This window comes from Galeopterus variegatus, unplaced genomic scaffold, assembly GCF_000696425.1.
Source record: "Galeopterus variegatus unplaced genomic scaffold, G_variegatus-3.0.2 Scaffold18258, whole genome shotgun sequence".
In the NCBI taxonomy this organism is placed as follows: Eukaryota; Metazoa; Chordata; class Mammalia; order Dermoptera; family Cynocephalidae; genus Galeopterus; species Galeopterus variegatus.
Genome location: NW_007744369.1, coordinates 2,576 through 16,801, shown reverse-complemented (window position 1 = coordinate 16,801; position 14,226 = coordinate 2,576). Strand labels below are relative to the sequence as shown.

The 14,226-nt window shown below is 38.9% G+C and overlaps 1 protein-coding gene across 9 annotated transcripts; it reads left to right on the top strand.

Annotated features, from left to right (window-relative positions):
• Window positions 1-6,174: 6,174 nt before the first annotated feature.
• LOC103582869 (RNA-binding protein 39-like) lies at window positions 6,175-13,961 on the top strand. Of its 9 annotated transcripts, XR_549800.1 has the most exons (6): window positions 6,175-6,497; window positions 7,108-7,171; window positions 7,398-7,470; window positions 8,907-8,956; window positions 12,440-12,511; window positions 13,667-13,959. XR_549800.1 is itself a non-coding variant. In XM_008564343.1 (4 exons), the coding sequence occupies exons 2-4, from the start codon at window positions 7,121-7,123 to the stop codon at window positions 13,860-13,862; spliced, it is 297 nt and encodes a 98-aa protein (XP_008562565.1). In that variant the 5' UTR covers window positions 6,175-6,497; window positions 7,108-7,120; the 3' UTR covers window positions 13,863-13,954. The 9 variants fall into 9 exon arrangements, 2 of the variants coding, with proteins under 2 accessions (XP_008562565.1, XP_008562564.1); XR_549797.1 differs by lacking the exon at window positions 12,440-12,511 and having other exon boundaries at window positions 13,667-13,954; XR_549796.1 differs by lacking the exon at window positions 12,440-12,511 and having other exon boundaries at window positions 8,380-8,956; window positions 13,667-13,940.
• The last annotated feature ends 265 nt before the right edge of the window (window positions 13,962-14,226 follow it).

The window sequence follows — 14,226 nt, the reverse complement described above, 5'->3', positions numbered from 1 at the left end:
GTGGCTCACTCGGGAGAGTGCGGTGCTGATAACACCAAGGCCCCGGGTTTGGATCCCATATAGGGATGGCTGGTTCGCTCACTGGCTGAGCGTGGTGCTGACAACACCAAGTCAAGGGTTAAGATCCCCTTACCGGTCATCTTTAAAAAAATAAATAAATAAAAAAAATAAATTACCCAGTTCTGTGTATTTTGTTATTAGCAACAGAAACAGACTAATACAGGGCCAACTCCGTGGCGCACTTGGGAGAGTGCGGCGCTGGGAGTGCAGCCGCGGGTTCGGATCCTATATAGGGATGGCCGGTGCGCTCACTGGCTGAGCAGGGTGATTCCCTTACCAGTCACAAAAAGGACAAAAAAAAAAAAAAAAAAAAGAAACAGACTAATACAACTATTTAATTCTAGTTAAGAATATGCAATGCTGAAGTGTTTAGGGATAACATGTACTGATGTCTATGCCTTACTTTGAAAGGCATGCAAAAATTAAGCTGGATGAATGAATGGACTGAGGGATAGGTAGGTATGAATAAATACGTGATAAAGCAAATATCATAAAATATTAATTGTAAAATAGGTGGTGGGCATATGTACTTTCTCTCAATCTGTTTGAAAATTTTTATAATAAAATGTTGAAAAAAATATTCTCCCTAACTGCTCTGCTGACCTACATCAATCAGCTACTTCTGGAAGCAGATTCTGTGATCACTTCCATCATAGTCTGATTACTTCAATTTATTTTATTCAACTTAAGTAAATAAGCAGATTAAAAGGAATAAATAGGATAATGTATAGAAAATGGTTTATAAAGTATGAAGTGCTATATAAATGTGCTATTAATATAATGATGTTTAAGGCATTGAGCTCACGCAAAATCTTATTGGTACAATACAAAACACCATTTTTTTTTTTTTTTTTTTTTTTTTTTGTCTTTTTCGTGACCGGTAAGGGGATCGCAACCCTTGGCTTGGTGTGGCCCGCACTGCGCTCAGCCAGTGAGCGCACCGGCCACTCCTATATGGGATCCGAACCCACGGCACTCTCGTGAGTGCGCCACGGGTCCGGCCCCAAAACACCATATTGAATACAGTTTTATGTTTCTTCAGGTGTTCTCTAACTAAATTGGAAATTCTTGAAGGAATGGGACTATGCCTTTGATTTTGTTTGTGCTTACAAATTGTCCTAAAGAGGGTTATAATTATTAAAGGTACTAAAAAATCACTTAATGAATCAGAAATTAATAAATTTAATTGATAAACTCTAAATGAGTATTCCAAATTATACTTTTTTTTTTTCCTTTTTGTCTTTTTTACTGACCGGCAACGGGATCGCGACCCTCAGTGTCGTGCACGCACCGGGACCGGCAACGGGATCGCAACCCTCGGTGTTGCGCCCGCACTGTGCTCAACCAGTGAGCGGGAACTGGTCTCCACATGGGATCCGAATCCTTGGCGGGAGCGCCGCCACACTCCCAAGCGGCGCACTCCCCAGTGCGCCACAGGGCCGGCCCCCAAATTATACTTTAAGCCATACTGTATTGAATGTTTTTATTTTTATTTTCAATCCAAAATGATGTTTTGAGCAATCCTTTTGGCCACAGGATGAATGGATGGGCAATTGTGAGTACCCCTTAATTTTTTTCATTGCCTTAACTATGGGGAATTCAAAACATTTTATTTTTTCAACCACAGATTAAACTCTGGCAAAAGCATCAATTGTTTTTTCCCTATCTAGTTCACACAGGATCTTAAGAAACTGTATCTTGAGTATGGGGAATAGGATTCTTGCACAGTGATCCCAATCAAGTCCAAAGCCTTAACGACTTGGCCATCACTGCTGTGATCTCAATCAAAGTTGTTGTGACAGATGTAGACCATGGTATCAATCTCAAGTTAAGTGGCTAGTGATGTACCCTTGAAACATCTCCTCTTCTTAAGGACTACTCACTCAAAAATTTATGCAAATTCCTTTGGGATATGACACTAGAATGCCCTGAACATTGTGGCCAATAGATAGGCAAGTATTTGAAACAAATGCCAAATTCAATCAGTACCTAGATTGACTAGACAATCAAGTTCAGAAAAAACCTAGGTGGGAATGATACAAGATCATCTACCTAAATCGGGTAAAGTTCACATGGGTGGCAAAATTACGTCCATCTGTATGAAATGGGCTTGAGTTTCCCACTGTCATAGTGACTTAGAAAAAAAGGCTCATTTGTCGGGCCAGCCCGTGGCTCACTTGGGAGAGTGTGGTGTTGATAACACCAACGCCATGGGTTTGGATCCCATACAGGAATGGCTGGTTAGGTCACTTGGGAGAGCAAGGTGTTGACAATACCAAGTCAAGGGTTAAGATCCCCTTACTGGTCATCTTTAAAAAACAAAAAAACAGGGCGGGCCCGTGGCTCACTCGGGAGAAAAAAGAAAAAAAAAGAATATGCAATTGAGTTGAGATTTATAACTGGTTTCTTTTGCAGTTAGGCAGTATGGGTACCTCAACCCTTGTCCTGGTGTTATAAGACTGTGCTCTAGCCAACTGGGCTAACTAGCCAGCCCCTGATTTATGATTTTAATTTATTTATTTTATTTTTTTTTTAAAGATGACTGGTAAGGGGATCTTAACCCTTGACTTGGTGTTGTCAGCACCACGCTCACCCAGTGAGCAAACCGGCCATCCCTATATGGGATCCGAACCCGTGGCCTTGGTGTTATCAGCACCGCACTCTCCCGAGTGAGCCACAGGCCAGCCCCCTGATTTATGATTTTAGATGGAAAGGTATGAGACTACATTAGAATAATTTGAGAAATTTTAAGACTCATTATATTTGTGACTTGAATTTCTTGAATTTAGAATTATTTACATACCTGGGAAGTTTTTTTTTTTTTTTTTTGAGACCAGCCACAGGGCGCTCAGCCAGTGAGCGCAGCGGCCATCCCTATACAGGATCCAAACCCGTGGTGGGAGCGCCGCTGCGCTCCCAGCGCCGCACTCTCCCGAGCGCGCCACGGGTTCGGCCCTACCTGGGAAGATTTTAAGGTGCTCAAAAATAATAAAACATTAAATTGATAAATGAATACTAAAGTTGGAGAAATTTATCTAACTTATAATAGGGACAGATTTTTTGAAAAGAGTTTAGTTTGTTTAGCTTGAATTTATCTCAATATTAGTGAAGGTGATTTAAAAATTTTAGCTAGATTCATAAATAAAAACATTTGTAGAGCTGACCGGTTAGCTCAGTTGGTTAGAGTGTAGTGTTGTAACACTAAGGTCAAGGGTTCAGATTCCCATACTAGAAGCTGCCCCTCACCCCCAAATTTTAAATCTGGATTTAAAATATGCTTCCTTGTATAAGTTAAAAATTAATTTTAAAAATGTGGCTGGCTGGCCCGTGGCTCACTCGGGAGAGTGCGGTGCTGATAACACCAAGGCTGCGGGTTCGGATCCTATATAGGGATGGCCGGTTCGCTCCCTGGCTGAGTGTGGTGATGACAACACCAAGTCAAGGGTTAAGATCCCCTTACCGGTCATCTTTAAAAAAAAAAAAAAAATGTGGCTGGCTGGTTAGTTCACTTGGGAAAGCATGGTGCTGGTGACACCAAGGTCAAGGGTTCAGATCCCCATACCAGCCAGCAGCCAAAAAAAATAAAAAATAAAATAAAATGAATGAAAGTAAGAAAAATAGTGTTTTCTCTTTATAAAAGTCATATGTAAACATAAAAAAACCTTCACATTGGCAAAATATATGTAATTTTCAGACAAATTCTCTAAGTATAACATCCATTTTCTCCTCTACCTCAGGCTCTGTGTTTATGCTGTGGCCTCTTCTCCATGATGTGCAAGACAGAATAATGTTCTTGATGGTGACCAATGATCTTTTGCTGCAAATGACTTGAGAACAAAATGATGAAGGGAAATTAATTTACAAAGAAAGTCCACAAACCAAAGTGAGAGAGGTTTTGCAAAGTGAATGAAAAGCATATTGGGTTTTCTGTTTTTTTTTTTTTTTATTGCTGGTGGGTATGGGGATCCGAACCCTTGACCTTGGTGTTACAATACCAGCATATTAGGTTTTTGATATTTTCTTTTAATATAAAAAACTACTTTTGATCTCTTACTGGCCAGCCACCAAAAAAACCCCAAAACCAAAACAAACAGAAGATCCTTTGTTTCAGAGACTGAGTTTTCCAGCTGGTGTTTCTTGATTGTCTGCTAAATTGCCAGATTGACTCTGATGGTCCTTGAACAGAAAACAATTTAAAGGATCTTCAATCAAGTGACTTGGAGCTTAAATCCTTCCTCTTCCCAAATAAGAAATCTAGAGGGTAAGGTCAAATTCTGCCCTGTCTTGTTCACAAGCAAACCAAAAAATTAAGGGTCACCTTATGCACTGATATTTACACAATAAACAAGTCAGAACACTGCAATTACAGAGGGGAAAAGGCGACAAAGCAGCTTGTTTTTTCTGATATCTTATACTTCAATTTGCTGTGATGATTTTCTTTTTTCTTTTTTTTTTTTAAAAAAAAAGATGACCGGTAAGGGGATCTTAACCCTTGACTTGGTGTTGTCAGCACCACGCTCACCCAGTGAGCAAACCGGCCATCCCTATGTGGGATCCGAACCCTTGGCCTTGGTGTTATCAGCACCGCACTCTCCCGAGTGAGCCACAGGGCCGGCCCTGCTGTGATGATTTTCAACACTTACAAAATAAAAAGAGGTTCTGAATTTTCTGGAAAAGGTTTAAAGGAGTATTACTAACTACGAAGTATCTATTAACCCTCTATGATAAACTGTTACCTCCATGGAAAGTTAACCTGAGAGACAAAGTGTTTTAAGATTTTCATTTCCTCTAGATAATTTTGTTTAGCAATAATAGAAGTTAACTTTTGTTTGAGGAGTAAATATTTGTCAGGCATTTTGCAAGTATTATATTATTTTACCTTCACTATACTACTGAGCCTGCATTCATTCATTCATTCATTGAGTGTCCACCTAGCTAGGCACCCTCTGCTTACCTCTGGGAACTCAGTAGTGAGCATTACATGTCTTCGTCAGTCTCAAGAAGCATAGCCTAGCTAATTTTATCACCCCCTTTTTATAGGAGGAAGTGGAAGATTTGCTTCGAAAGGTTTACTTGCTCAAATACACACAGTGTTGGAGCACTACGAACCAAACTATCTCATTTCCAATTTTTTTTGCCCTCGATCATTAGGCTGTTTATAGAATTCTATTACAATAGATTTTTGCTTTGAAGACATCTTCCTAATTTTTCTTTCAAACATTTTCATCTGGGAGGAAAAAACTCTATAGTCAATGACCTCTTTACTCCCCCTTCTTTTTCACAGTAGTGGCCAAAGAATAACTACCAGGCATCTGGGAGACTTCGGGGACGAGGAGCCAAGTCCCAGGGGCGAGGGGGACATTTTTAAAGAAACAATAGTAATCCTGACACAAGGCCAGACTAAATTCGCGGGGCACAAAGCTGATCCACTGCCAAGGGAAGCATAGTTTGTTTTTCTCCACCTTCTCTTTGCTTTTCTCTAATATTTCCAAGGATGTTTCGAAACTCTACAGTCGAGGCCACACCTGGTCCATTCGCTCCAAACGGCAAGAAAATTTAATTTTTATTCTGCACTCCTAGCTCCCTATCCCTACAAGGGTCTTTTCTTCTTGCCTTCTCCCTTTTATGCTTTTCCCTTCTTCATCTTCGGAGGATAATCTAAATATGACCGTTTTATCCTATCGCCACACGGACTATATTGCCTTATGGCGACCTTGACAGCCATCAGAGTAGGAGGCCGGAGGCGGGGCGGTGGGCTGTGAGGGGAAAACCTTCAGATGGCTGCGAAAAGGCGCGACGAGGCGGGGCGACCGAGGAGCTCCACTCAGCGTGGAGTTCTCTGTAAGATTGAAAGGCAGTGCATCAATTGTCTTTGCCCTAGAGACCTGAGCCTTCTCGCGAGATTTGGACGGGTATCTAGAGGGGGGAGTCAAAGGCGCCTCTCTGGATGGGGGATGGGAACGTCTGTGGCGCAATCATTGCGCGAGATTGAGCCACTGTCGCTAGAGCCATACTTAGATCTCGCGATATTTTGTACGCTCGGGCCTGCAACTCGGGGCAGGTTCTCGCGAGAGCCCGTGCTGAGGGCTCTGGGAGGCCCCGTGTGTTTGTATGTGTATGTGTGCTGGTGAGTGTGAGTACAGAGAAGCTGCGGCCGCCATTTCACGGAGCTTGCCGACGTTGTCGCAGGGGTGGATCCTGAGCTGCCGAAGCCGCCGTCCTGCTCTCCCGTGCGCGCTTCTCTAATCCCATTGTTTCTTTTAGATTTGCTCGGGCCTAGCCGTCCTCGGAGCCCGACATTCGGGCTGGGCGGTAGTGGGGCCTGGGCCTAGGGGTTTATCAGTAGTAAAAGCGGCAGCGGCGGTAGCAGCAGCAGCAGCAGTAGCAGTTATTTCTTCCTGAATACGAGCACCACAGGCTCCCGAAAGTCCGCACAGGTAGGGGGGCGTCGCGGACTCGCGTATTGTCAGAGTTTTTCCGACGTTTGGTTCTCTTGGCTGAGGGATACGCCTGGAGGATTTTAGCGACGGGGAGGTGATTGGTTCCCGAGAAATCGGCCCCATTTCGGCGACCGCGCCCTTTTTTCCTGTCTGGTAGAGCAGGGATTCTTGGGATGGCAAGGACCCCCGAGGCGCCTCGGGCAGATGGCGACCTGCCCGTTCGAGGCCTGGGGCGGCCGCGACCTCCCAACATGGCGCCAGTCGAACGCTGCCTTGGCACACAACCCCTCCCAATAGAGGGAGTTTCCCTTTGCCCCTAAAATGGCAGCGCGGGTTTTGCGCGGAAAGAGGCACTCTTGCTCGAGTCTCCCAGGTTCAGTTTGCGGAGTTCATTGCAGCCTTTTTAGAATCGAACATGTTAGTCTCTATTTTCGTGTAAGAGGCGTTTCAAATTTACTTACACAAGCTAGCTTGTTAAAATGTGTCGTACCTCTTTAGTCATTGTAGAGCTTTTGAAGGTTTTTTTGGAGTTTTGGTGTGTGTCGGCTAAGAACAACATCAGAATTGAAAAATATTTATTCACAGAATTGTCTTGTTCTTTTCCTAGGCGTTTAGAGAAAATGGCAGACGATATTGATATTGAAGCAATGCTTGAGGCTCCTTACAAGAAGGTGAGAAAAAACATGTCGGTGAGGTTTATATGTTTCTTAATTTAGCATTATTCACGAAACTACTGCTGAAATGTAAACTAACCTCCCCGGAGCCCTCTTGATTTATCTTATCAGAGATGCATTGCGTGTAACTTACAAAAGTAAATATGTGCTATTGATGTAATAATATTGTGCAGTAGTTTCACTTCAGCGTGATGAATAAATGCCCATCTATCTCTCTTTGTAGACTTGCCTAACGATATCTCACCTCTACTCCCATGAATTCACCTTTGATTCCAGTGTGAACTGTCAATCATAAGGTAGTAATTGAGTGACTTATCGCTGTACCGTGGTCCCCTAGGTAAAATGACTCAACTAAGAATTACCAGCTCAAGTTTGGTATAGCAAAAAGGTGAATGTAGTGGTTTGGGAAAATAGCAGGGGTCCAAGAATAACAAAGTATAACCAGTCTGTGGCAAGTAAATCTTTCAATGAGAAGAAATGGGTGAGATTTAAAATTTTTTATATATTTATAAAAAGACTGGTGATAGTATATCTTAAAACAGGCAGTTGGTGATCTACTGCTCAGTTAATTTCTAAAATTCTTGGATCCCTGGAAAAAAAAAAAAAAAGAGGCAGTATTACAGCTTAGAGTCACTTGATGACTGTTTTACTGTTCTCTGTATTGTTTTACTTTTAATTAGTCCCTACCATAGAATTTCACCCTAAAAACTACAAAGGAGTTATTGTGGCTAATATAGTCTTTGACCCATTTCACTATCGCAGTAAAAGTAAACTGTCTTTTCATTCTTTCACCAGTTGGTGGTGAAAATAGCAGTATGCATGCATTATCACTGGTGTCAAACTGTAAGCTTTGTAAGTTAGCAGTTATACTTCTATAGCTGATGTGATCAACATTAAACATTGCACTAAACCTTTAAAAAATACATTTGTTTTGGAGTATATAGCACGACCATGTGGTACCAATTTGGATGAATTCTTAATAGCTTTAAATAGTGTATGTAATTTTGTAATGCTTAGACTCTTGAAGAGCTGCTTTCTGTTTTAATGTTAAGATTCTTGTGTCTTAATTTAACATGGATTTAGTTCCATGTAAACAGGTATGGAAGTAGGAAATGTTTAGGCTGGACTGGTGGATTATTAATTGACTTTCTTGGGTTCTTGGGAGTCAACATTACTAAAGCAGTGTGAATCCCTGTTTGCTTCAGGGCGAGATGTGTGACAGAGGTGGCATCAAGCTCTTACAGTCCCAACCCTCCAACGGAAATGGGCGAAGATCTCAGGAATGGCATCGGTCACAGGAAATCGATAGTGGCTGGCTGCTAGCATGGCCACTTGGGGCTTAGGCAGAAATAGAGCCATGGTACTGACCAAAGGGACCATAGCACATGGAATAAAACTCAAAACAGGACTTTATTCATGTTTTACAGAAATTATATTTAACCACTTCAACATTGTAAATCTGGATAATTTAATATCTATACTATATAACAAAGTAAAACTTAACATGTTAATATGAATTTTTATTTTTGTATGTTGATGACTCAATTGTAAGCAACAAAGTGGTTAAACACATACCTATCTAAATTTTTTTATAGCCTTCCATATTAAACTATTAATAAGTAATTAGTTTTAAAATTGTTTTGTATTTTCTTATTCCTGTTCCCTTTACCCTTTGACAACTTGAAATGTTACCACTTCGTCCTCATGATGTTCTTCTATCAACCCTGCTTAGGATGAGAACAAGTTGAGCAGTGCTAATGGCCATGAAGAACGTAGCAAAAAGTAAGTTTTAAAAAGGGACTGGGGGTGGGGTGGTGAGCTGTATGTGACTGAGATCTTAAATTGTGTTTCTGTGTTTAAAGCATCAAACTAAGGTTCTCTTTTGAAGCTTTTCTTTGCCTCTTTTAGGAAATCGGTTCTTTACCTTTTGGGACCAGAAACTCTTTGAGGATATAAAACTATGGACTTTTTGCTTAGATTTCAGGGTATGGTTTCAGGGACCATCTGGACACCTTCACCTTTAAGTCTGTCATGACAATCTGGTTAAGAATTCCTATATTAGAGCTTGTCTTTTGTTTTAAATTTGTTAACTTTGGCTTAATATTTGGTGATTTTATCTATAAAACTATCATATCTGTTGAACTTAAAAGGGAGAAGAAGAGTTAAGTTAGAAAAGATAATAACCAGGTCATGGGAAGTATGAGTATTTGCCCTAAATCACTGAAGGAATCTGAACTGTGAATTATTTCTGCTCCTTGCTGCTTAAAGGCCCTTTTCGTAGTAATGTGAAAGCATACTTAAGTACTTTTTAACTTGGCTTTCATTGTCTTGTGCCTTTTAAACTCTAGTAGGCTTAATGGTGAGAATAGAGTTTTTGAAAATTGTGAATATTTATTCAATTTATTTGAGTTAGATGAGTAACCCATAGTGGGAACTCTGTGCTGTAGAACAGTACAGAATACAGTGTACAGAAAGTCTAAGTAACGGTTTAAACCAGATGTACTTTATAAGGTTGGGTCCCATCAGTTCTTGAAGTTTCCTTTCAGCTCTGAGGTTAGTGATTCTTAATATCATGTGGTCATGTTACAAACATTAAATTATTTTAGTAGACTCTGTTTATGTCATATTTAAACATTTTGTCGTATTCATGACCCCATAATACATAATGAAAATTGATGGTAAAATAGCCACTTATTTTATTATTTTTGGCCCTTTTCCTCCTACGAGCTGAAAGTGCTTCATGATAACTACTCAGTCATCCTCACGGCTGTGTTAGGTAGGTAGATATAATTCAATAAAATAGATGAGAAAATTGTCAGATTGGATTATTCAGGGTCTGCTAAGCCAGTATTTCCGTTTTGTAATTCTCCTAAAATAATGGGATGGTAATGGCCTAAAAATGATAGTTTGTGGAAAATGTCCTTTTTTAAGTGCTAGCTTGAATGGGAGTCATAGTTCTTCACTAGCCACAAGTGGATGTTGGGATCAGATTGGGTTTAGTCTTGAATTGCTGTGGTTTGAGACTACCAACAAATTTCATCTGGTTTTAGACCTTTTACCAAAGTAACAATTTCCTAATGTTTCTATTTTGCAATTTTGTATTAACAAGAAAAACCAGGAAGTGGATAGCCATATAGATTGATTTAAATTATCCAGTCTAGGTGCCAGGCTTTTAGGAATTGAGTAAAGATTTCACCTTAAGTGCCAAAAGGATTAGGACATAAACTTTGGGTATGCAAACCTTCTTTTTTTTTTTTTTTTTTAAAAGATGACCGGTAAGGAGATCTTAACCCTTGACTTGGTGTTGTCAGCACCACGCTCACCCAGTTAGCAAACCGGCCATCCTTATATGGGATCCGAACCCATGGCCTTGGTGTTATCAGCACCACACTCTCCCGAGTGAGCCACGGGCCGGCCCCGCAAACCTTCTTTATTGTACCATTTTCCAGTGTCACTCCTTGCCACTAAGGTCATCTCCAGTTTATACTTGTTTTTATCCTGCATCTAAGCTCATTAAGGCTTTAAGGAAATTGAGCATCAATCTCTCCATGAGTGATGTTTAGTGGCCTTAATCTAATGTAAAGAATCCTATGGGACTAAAATACAAGAATGGATGATTTTCTTTAATTGGCCATAGGATTTTTGGTTTAAGAGAAGACTCTTTCAAAACTGTCTAGTAATCTTAAAATGTACGAAAAGATTTCTCTGTTAGACTTCTTATCCTCAATTATAGCTCATTAAAAAATGGCTCCCTTGTTCAATCAGGAGATTTTCATCCATTTTTCTGAAGGAACTTTATCTTTCAAATTAATTTAAAAGTTACTTGGAAGAAAATTTTTCTATGTAGGGATAGGAAAAATATAAAACAAGTAAAATGTTCTGCCTGTGCTTTGGTATTTAGTATAAATTTTCTTAACCAAAGGAAGGTGCAGTGTTGCCTTTTTTATCCTATAACATTTTAATAGCCATTGAATGTTGAGATACTGTTTGCAAGGTAGTAAGAAAATACACGTTTTGAGAAATAGAGTTGATTAACTGTATAAATGTTTTCTTTTAAAAAATATTAATTCTGATTTTCAACACATACACTTCATTATATCCCAGTATTAGTAAAAGGAATTAAGGTTAATATAACACAAATGGGTTATCAATTAGCCTTCTTTCTGAAGAGCTATAACCCTGAGTTTGGCAAGACCTCAAAGTATGTTTTTTAAGTATCTGAGGTCACCATCCTGGGAATATTATTTATTAGTGTAAACAGTTTTGTAAAGTCTAAACCAGCATCCATTCCGTTAAGCTCTCTTTTAGAGAATTTAAAAAGAATAACAAAATAACACAGTTGAAATATATTGGCTACTGTGGTGTGGATTATCTATAAATTTTGGAATAAATGACTTTTCTATTTTTTTTCTTATTTTCCAGAATACTTTGCATTTAAAATTTAGATCTTCTTTCATGGAAGAGGTCAAATCCAGTTATAGCAAAACACCTTTACAGCAGAGGCCATATAACCAAAAAATCCAAAGGCCCAGCCCAGTGGACCATTTACTTCAATGATGTTCAGTACAAAATTCCACTGCCACTAAAGACTTTGGAAAGTCCTTTTTTTAAGTTGTAACAGGATTTGACTATTAGTGTGGATTTTGATAACCCTTCTGTAGTTAATGTTCTTTGAAGCTGGAATTTGCTATTGAGAAGTATACTGGTTTCTTGCACCCTTAAATTTTTGACTGGGCTTTTATGCAAAAGATTGTATTTTCCAAATGTCTTAGTATGGTGCTGTCTTTTTTTTACCTGTCTGGGGTTGCCTTCAGATGTGGGTGGGGACTCATTTACAGAAAGTCCTAGGAAGACCTTAAGTTAAAATTAGCTCTCCAATTTTCAAGTCTTTTCTTTTGGCAGAATAAGTTTGGGGCCTATGAGAGGTAAATAGGGAGATAGGCTGCCTCTCTGCTATAGGCCATCTACGAGCAGATCAAAAACTTTGCCTTTTTTTTTTTTTGTGAGGGAGCGAGTTACTTTTTACATTGTCCCCTAATTGAATTGGTTATATTTAGGACTTCGGTCTTAGCCATCTTGCAGAATTCTTTATTCTTAGTGATATCGTCAGATTTTTCAGGCAACAAAGTTGGAATGCTATCCGTTGCCCATTTGGGCATTGCTTTGATGACTTCTATATAAGTAATGAGTGTAGCCTAACTTTCTGTCATGTGCTACTTAGCATATACATTTCTGACAGTCAGGTGGATTATCTTGAAATTTTAGACAAAGTTTCTGCCTCCTTGGAAAGCTCTACATCTCCTTGTGATTGGAGTGTGGGTTTCAAGATTCCAGAAGGTGGGTGTCTTCATTTTCTATTTTAAATGCACTCTAAGATGACCTGTTTACAGGTTCTCTGAGGCAGACCTCAATTGCTCTTGTGCTAAGTTTGCTTCAATAAGGACTAAACATTTAATTAAATTTCCAAATGATGTAGAGTTGTCAAAATGTTTCATAATCTTTTCTCTTCAAATCTTCTCTACAAATTGACATTTTAGTGGAATAAATTTATATTGAAATGTCTTTCAATTTATATTGAAATATCTGAAGGCACCTCTAAAATTTGGGTGATGACACAGGTATAGATTGTTAACATTTAATTATGAAATGAGTCAGTGGTATACTGTGAAGAATACAGAAACGACAGAAAGATATGACTGGTTTTTTTTTACCTTTCACAGTTTGAGATTTTTTTAAGGATTTATGAAGGTCAAGTTGATCCTTGTTTTTGACTGTACCCCACAGGCTTGTATAAACTGGCTTGGAAAAAAATAACTTACCCCATTTTCTGGTGTACTCATTATAACTTTACATAAAAAGTATTTGAAATGGTCACATTAAGGTCTCGAAGTGTGAAAATGCATTTTCCTGCATTAGTTCTTAGTGTCCTTTGTCATTGTAATTTTGCCCTTGAAAACCAAAATGTGATGTCTATATGGCCCTTTGAAAGTATAAAATATTCCAGTGTGTAAATTGGGTCAAAATTGACTTATGAATTTATGTATATGAACCAGTGCTAGACTTAAATGTGAATATATTCTGTTGTAACTTTGATTTTATTACTCTATCTTATAGATTACAGTAATGTTGTTGGCCTGTTAAATGATGGCCAAACGTAATTTAAAAGTTTAGGTTTTGATTTATACCAGCCAAAAAGTCCTGTTCCTTTTTAAAGCTGTAGCTGACTCTCTGGAGATCATTGCAGTTCCTGCTCTGAAAGGATGGTGTCTCTCAAATAATTTGACTGTTGATTTTCAGTAATATAAGGCAAAGGTGGGGTGTTGTTTATCATACCTAGGAATTGTTTTTCTGTAAGTATGATTATGTACCAATGGATGGTAGTAAAACTAGCAAAATAAATTTTAAAAGGGTAAAAAATTCTGACCGTAAACGGAAGTATATTTTGGTGGGGTTTTAAACGAGCAAGATAATAGTGATTTTTTTTCTTCTCAGGAGGAAAAAAAGCAAGAGCAGAAGTCGTAGTCATGAACGAAAGAGAAGCAAAAGTAAGGAACGAAAGCGAAGTAGAGATAGAGAAAGGAAAAAGAGCAAAAGCCGGGAAAGGAAGCGAAGTAGAAGCAAAGAAAGGAGACGGAGCCGCTCAAGGAGTCGAGATCGCAGATTCAGAGGCCGCTACAGAAGTCCTTAGTATGTAACTATAAGGGATTTTGGTTTGAGGGTCATTCTCTGGGTATTCAGATAGCAATTTATTTTGAAGGATTTGAATTGTGAAATTTTATTTTTCAATGATTAGTTAAAAAGTATTAAATTAAGGATATTGGCATTGAAGACTATAAAAGTGAAAATAGTATGTTGACAAATACATAAAACTTTTTATTTTACTAAGCATACAGCTTATTTTCTGTTAACCCATCTAATCCAATAGTATGCCAATCTAATCTAGACTAAAGCATTAGAAAAAAGATAAGTGTAGTGCCAAATATTTGAGAAAGCTTAAGGTATGTGAGCTATTACAGTATTCTTTTTTTATTTCTCAGCTTCTGGCTTTGTAT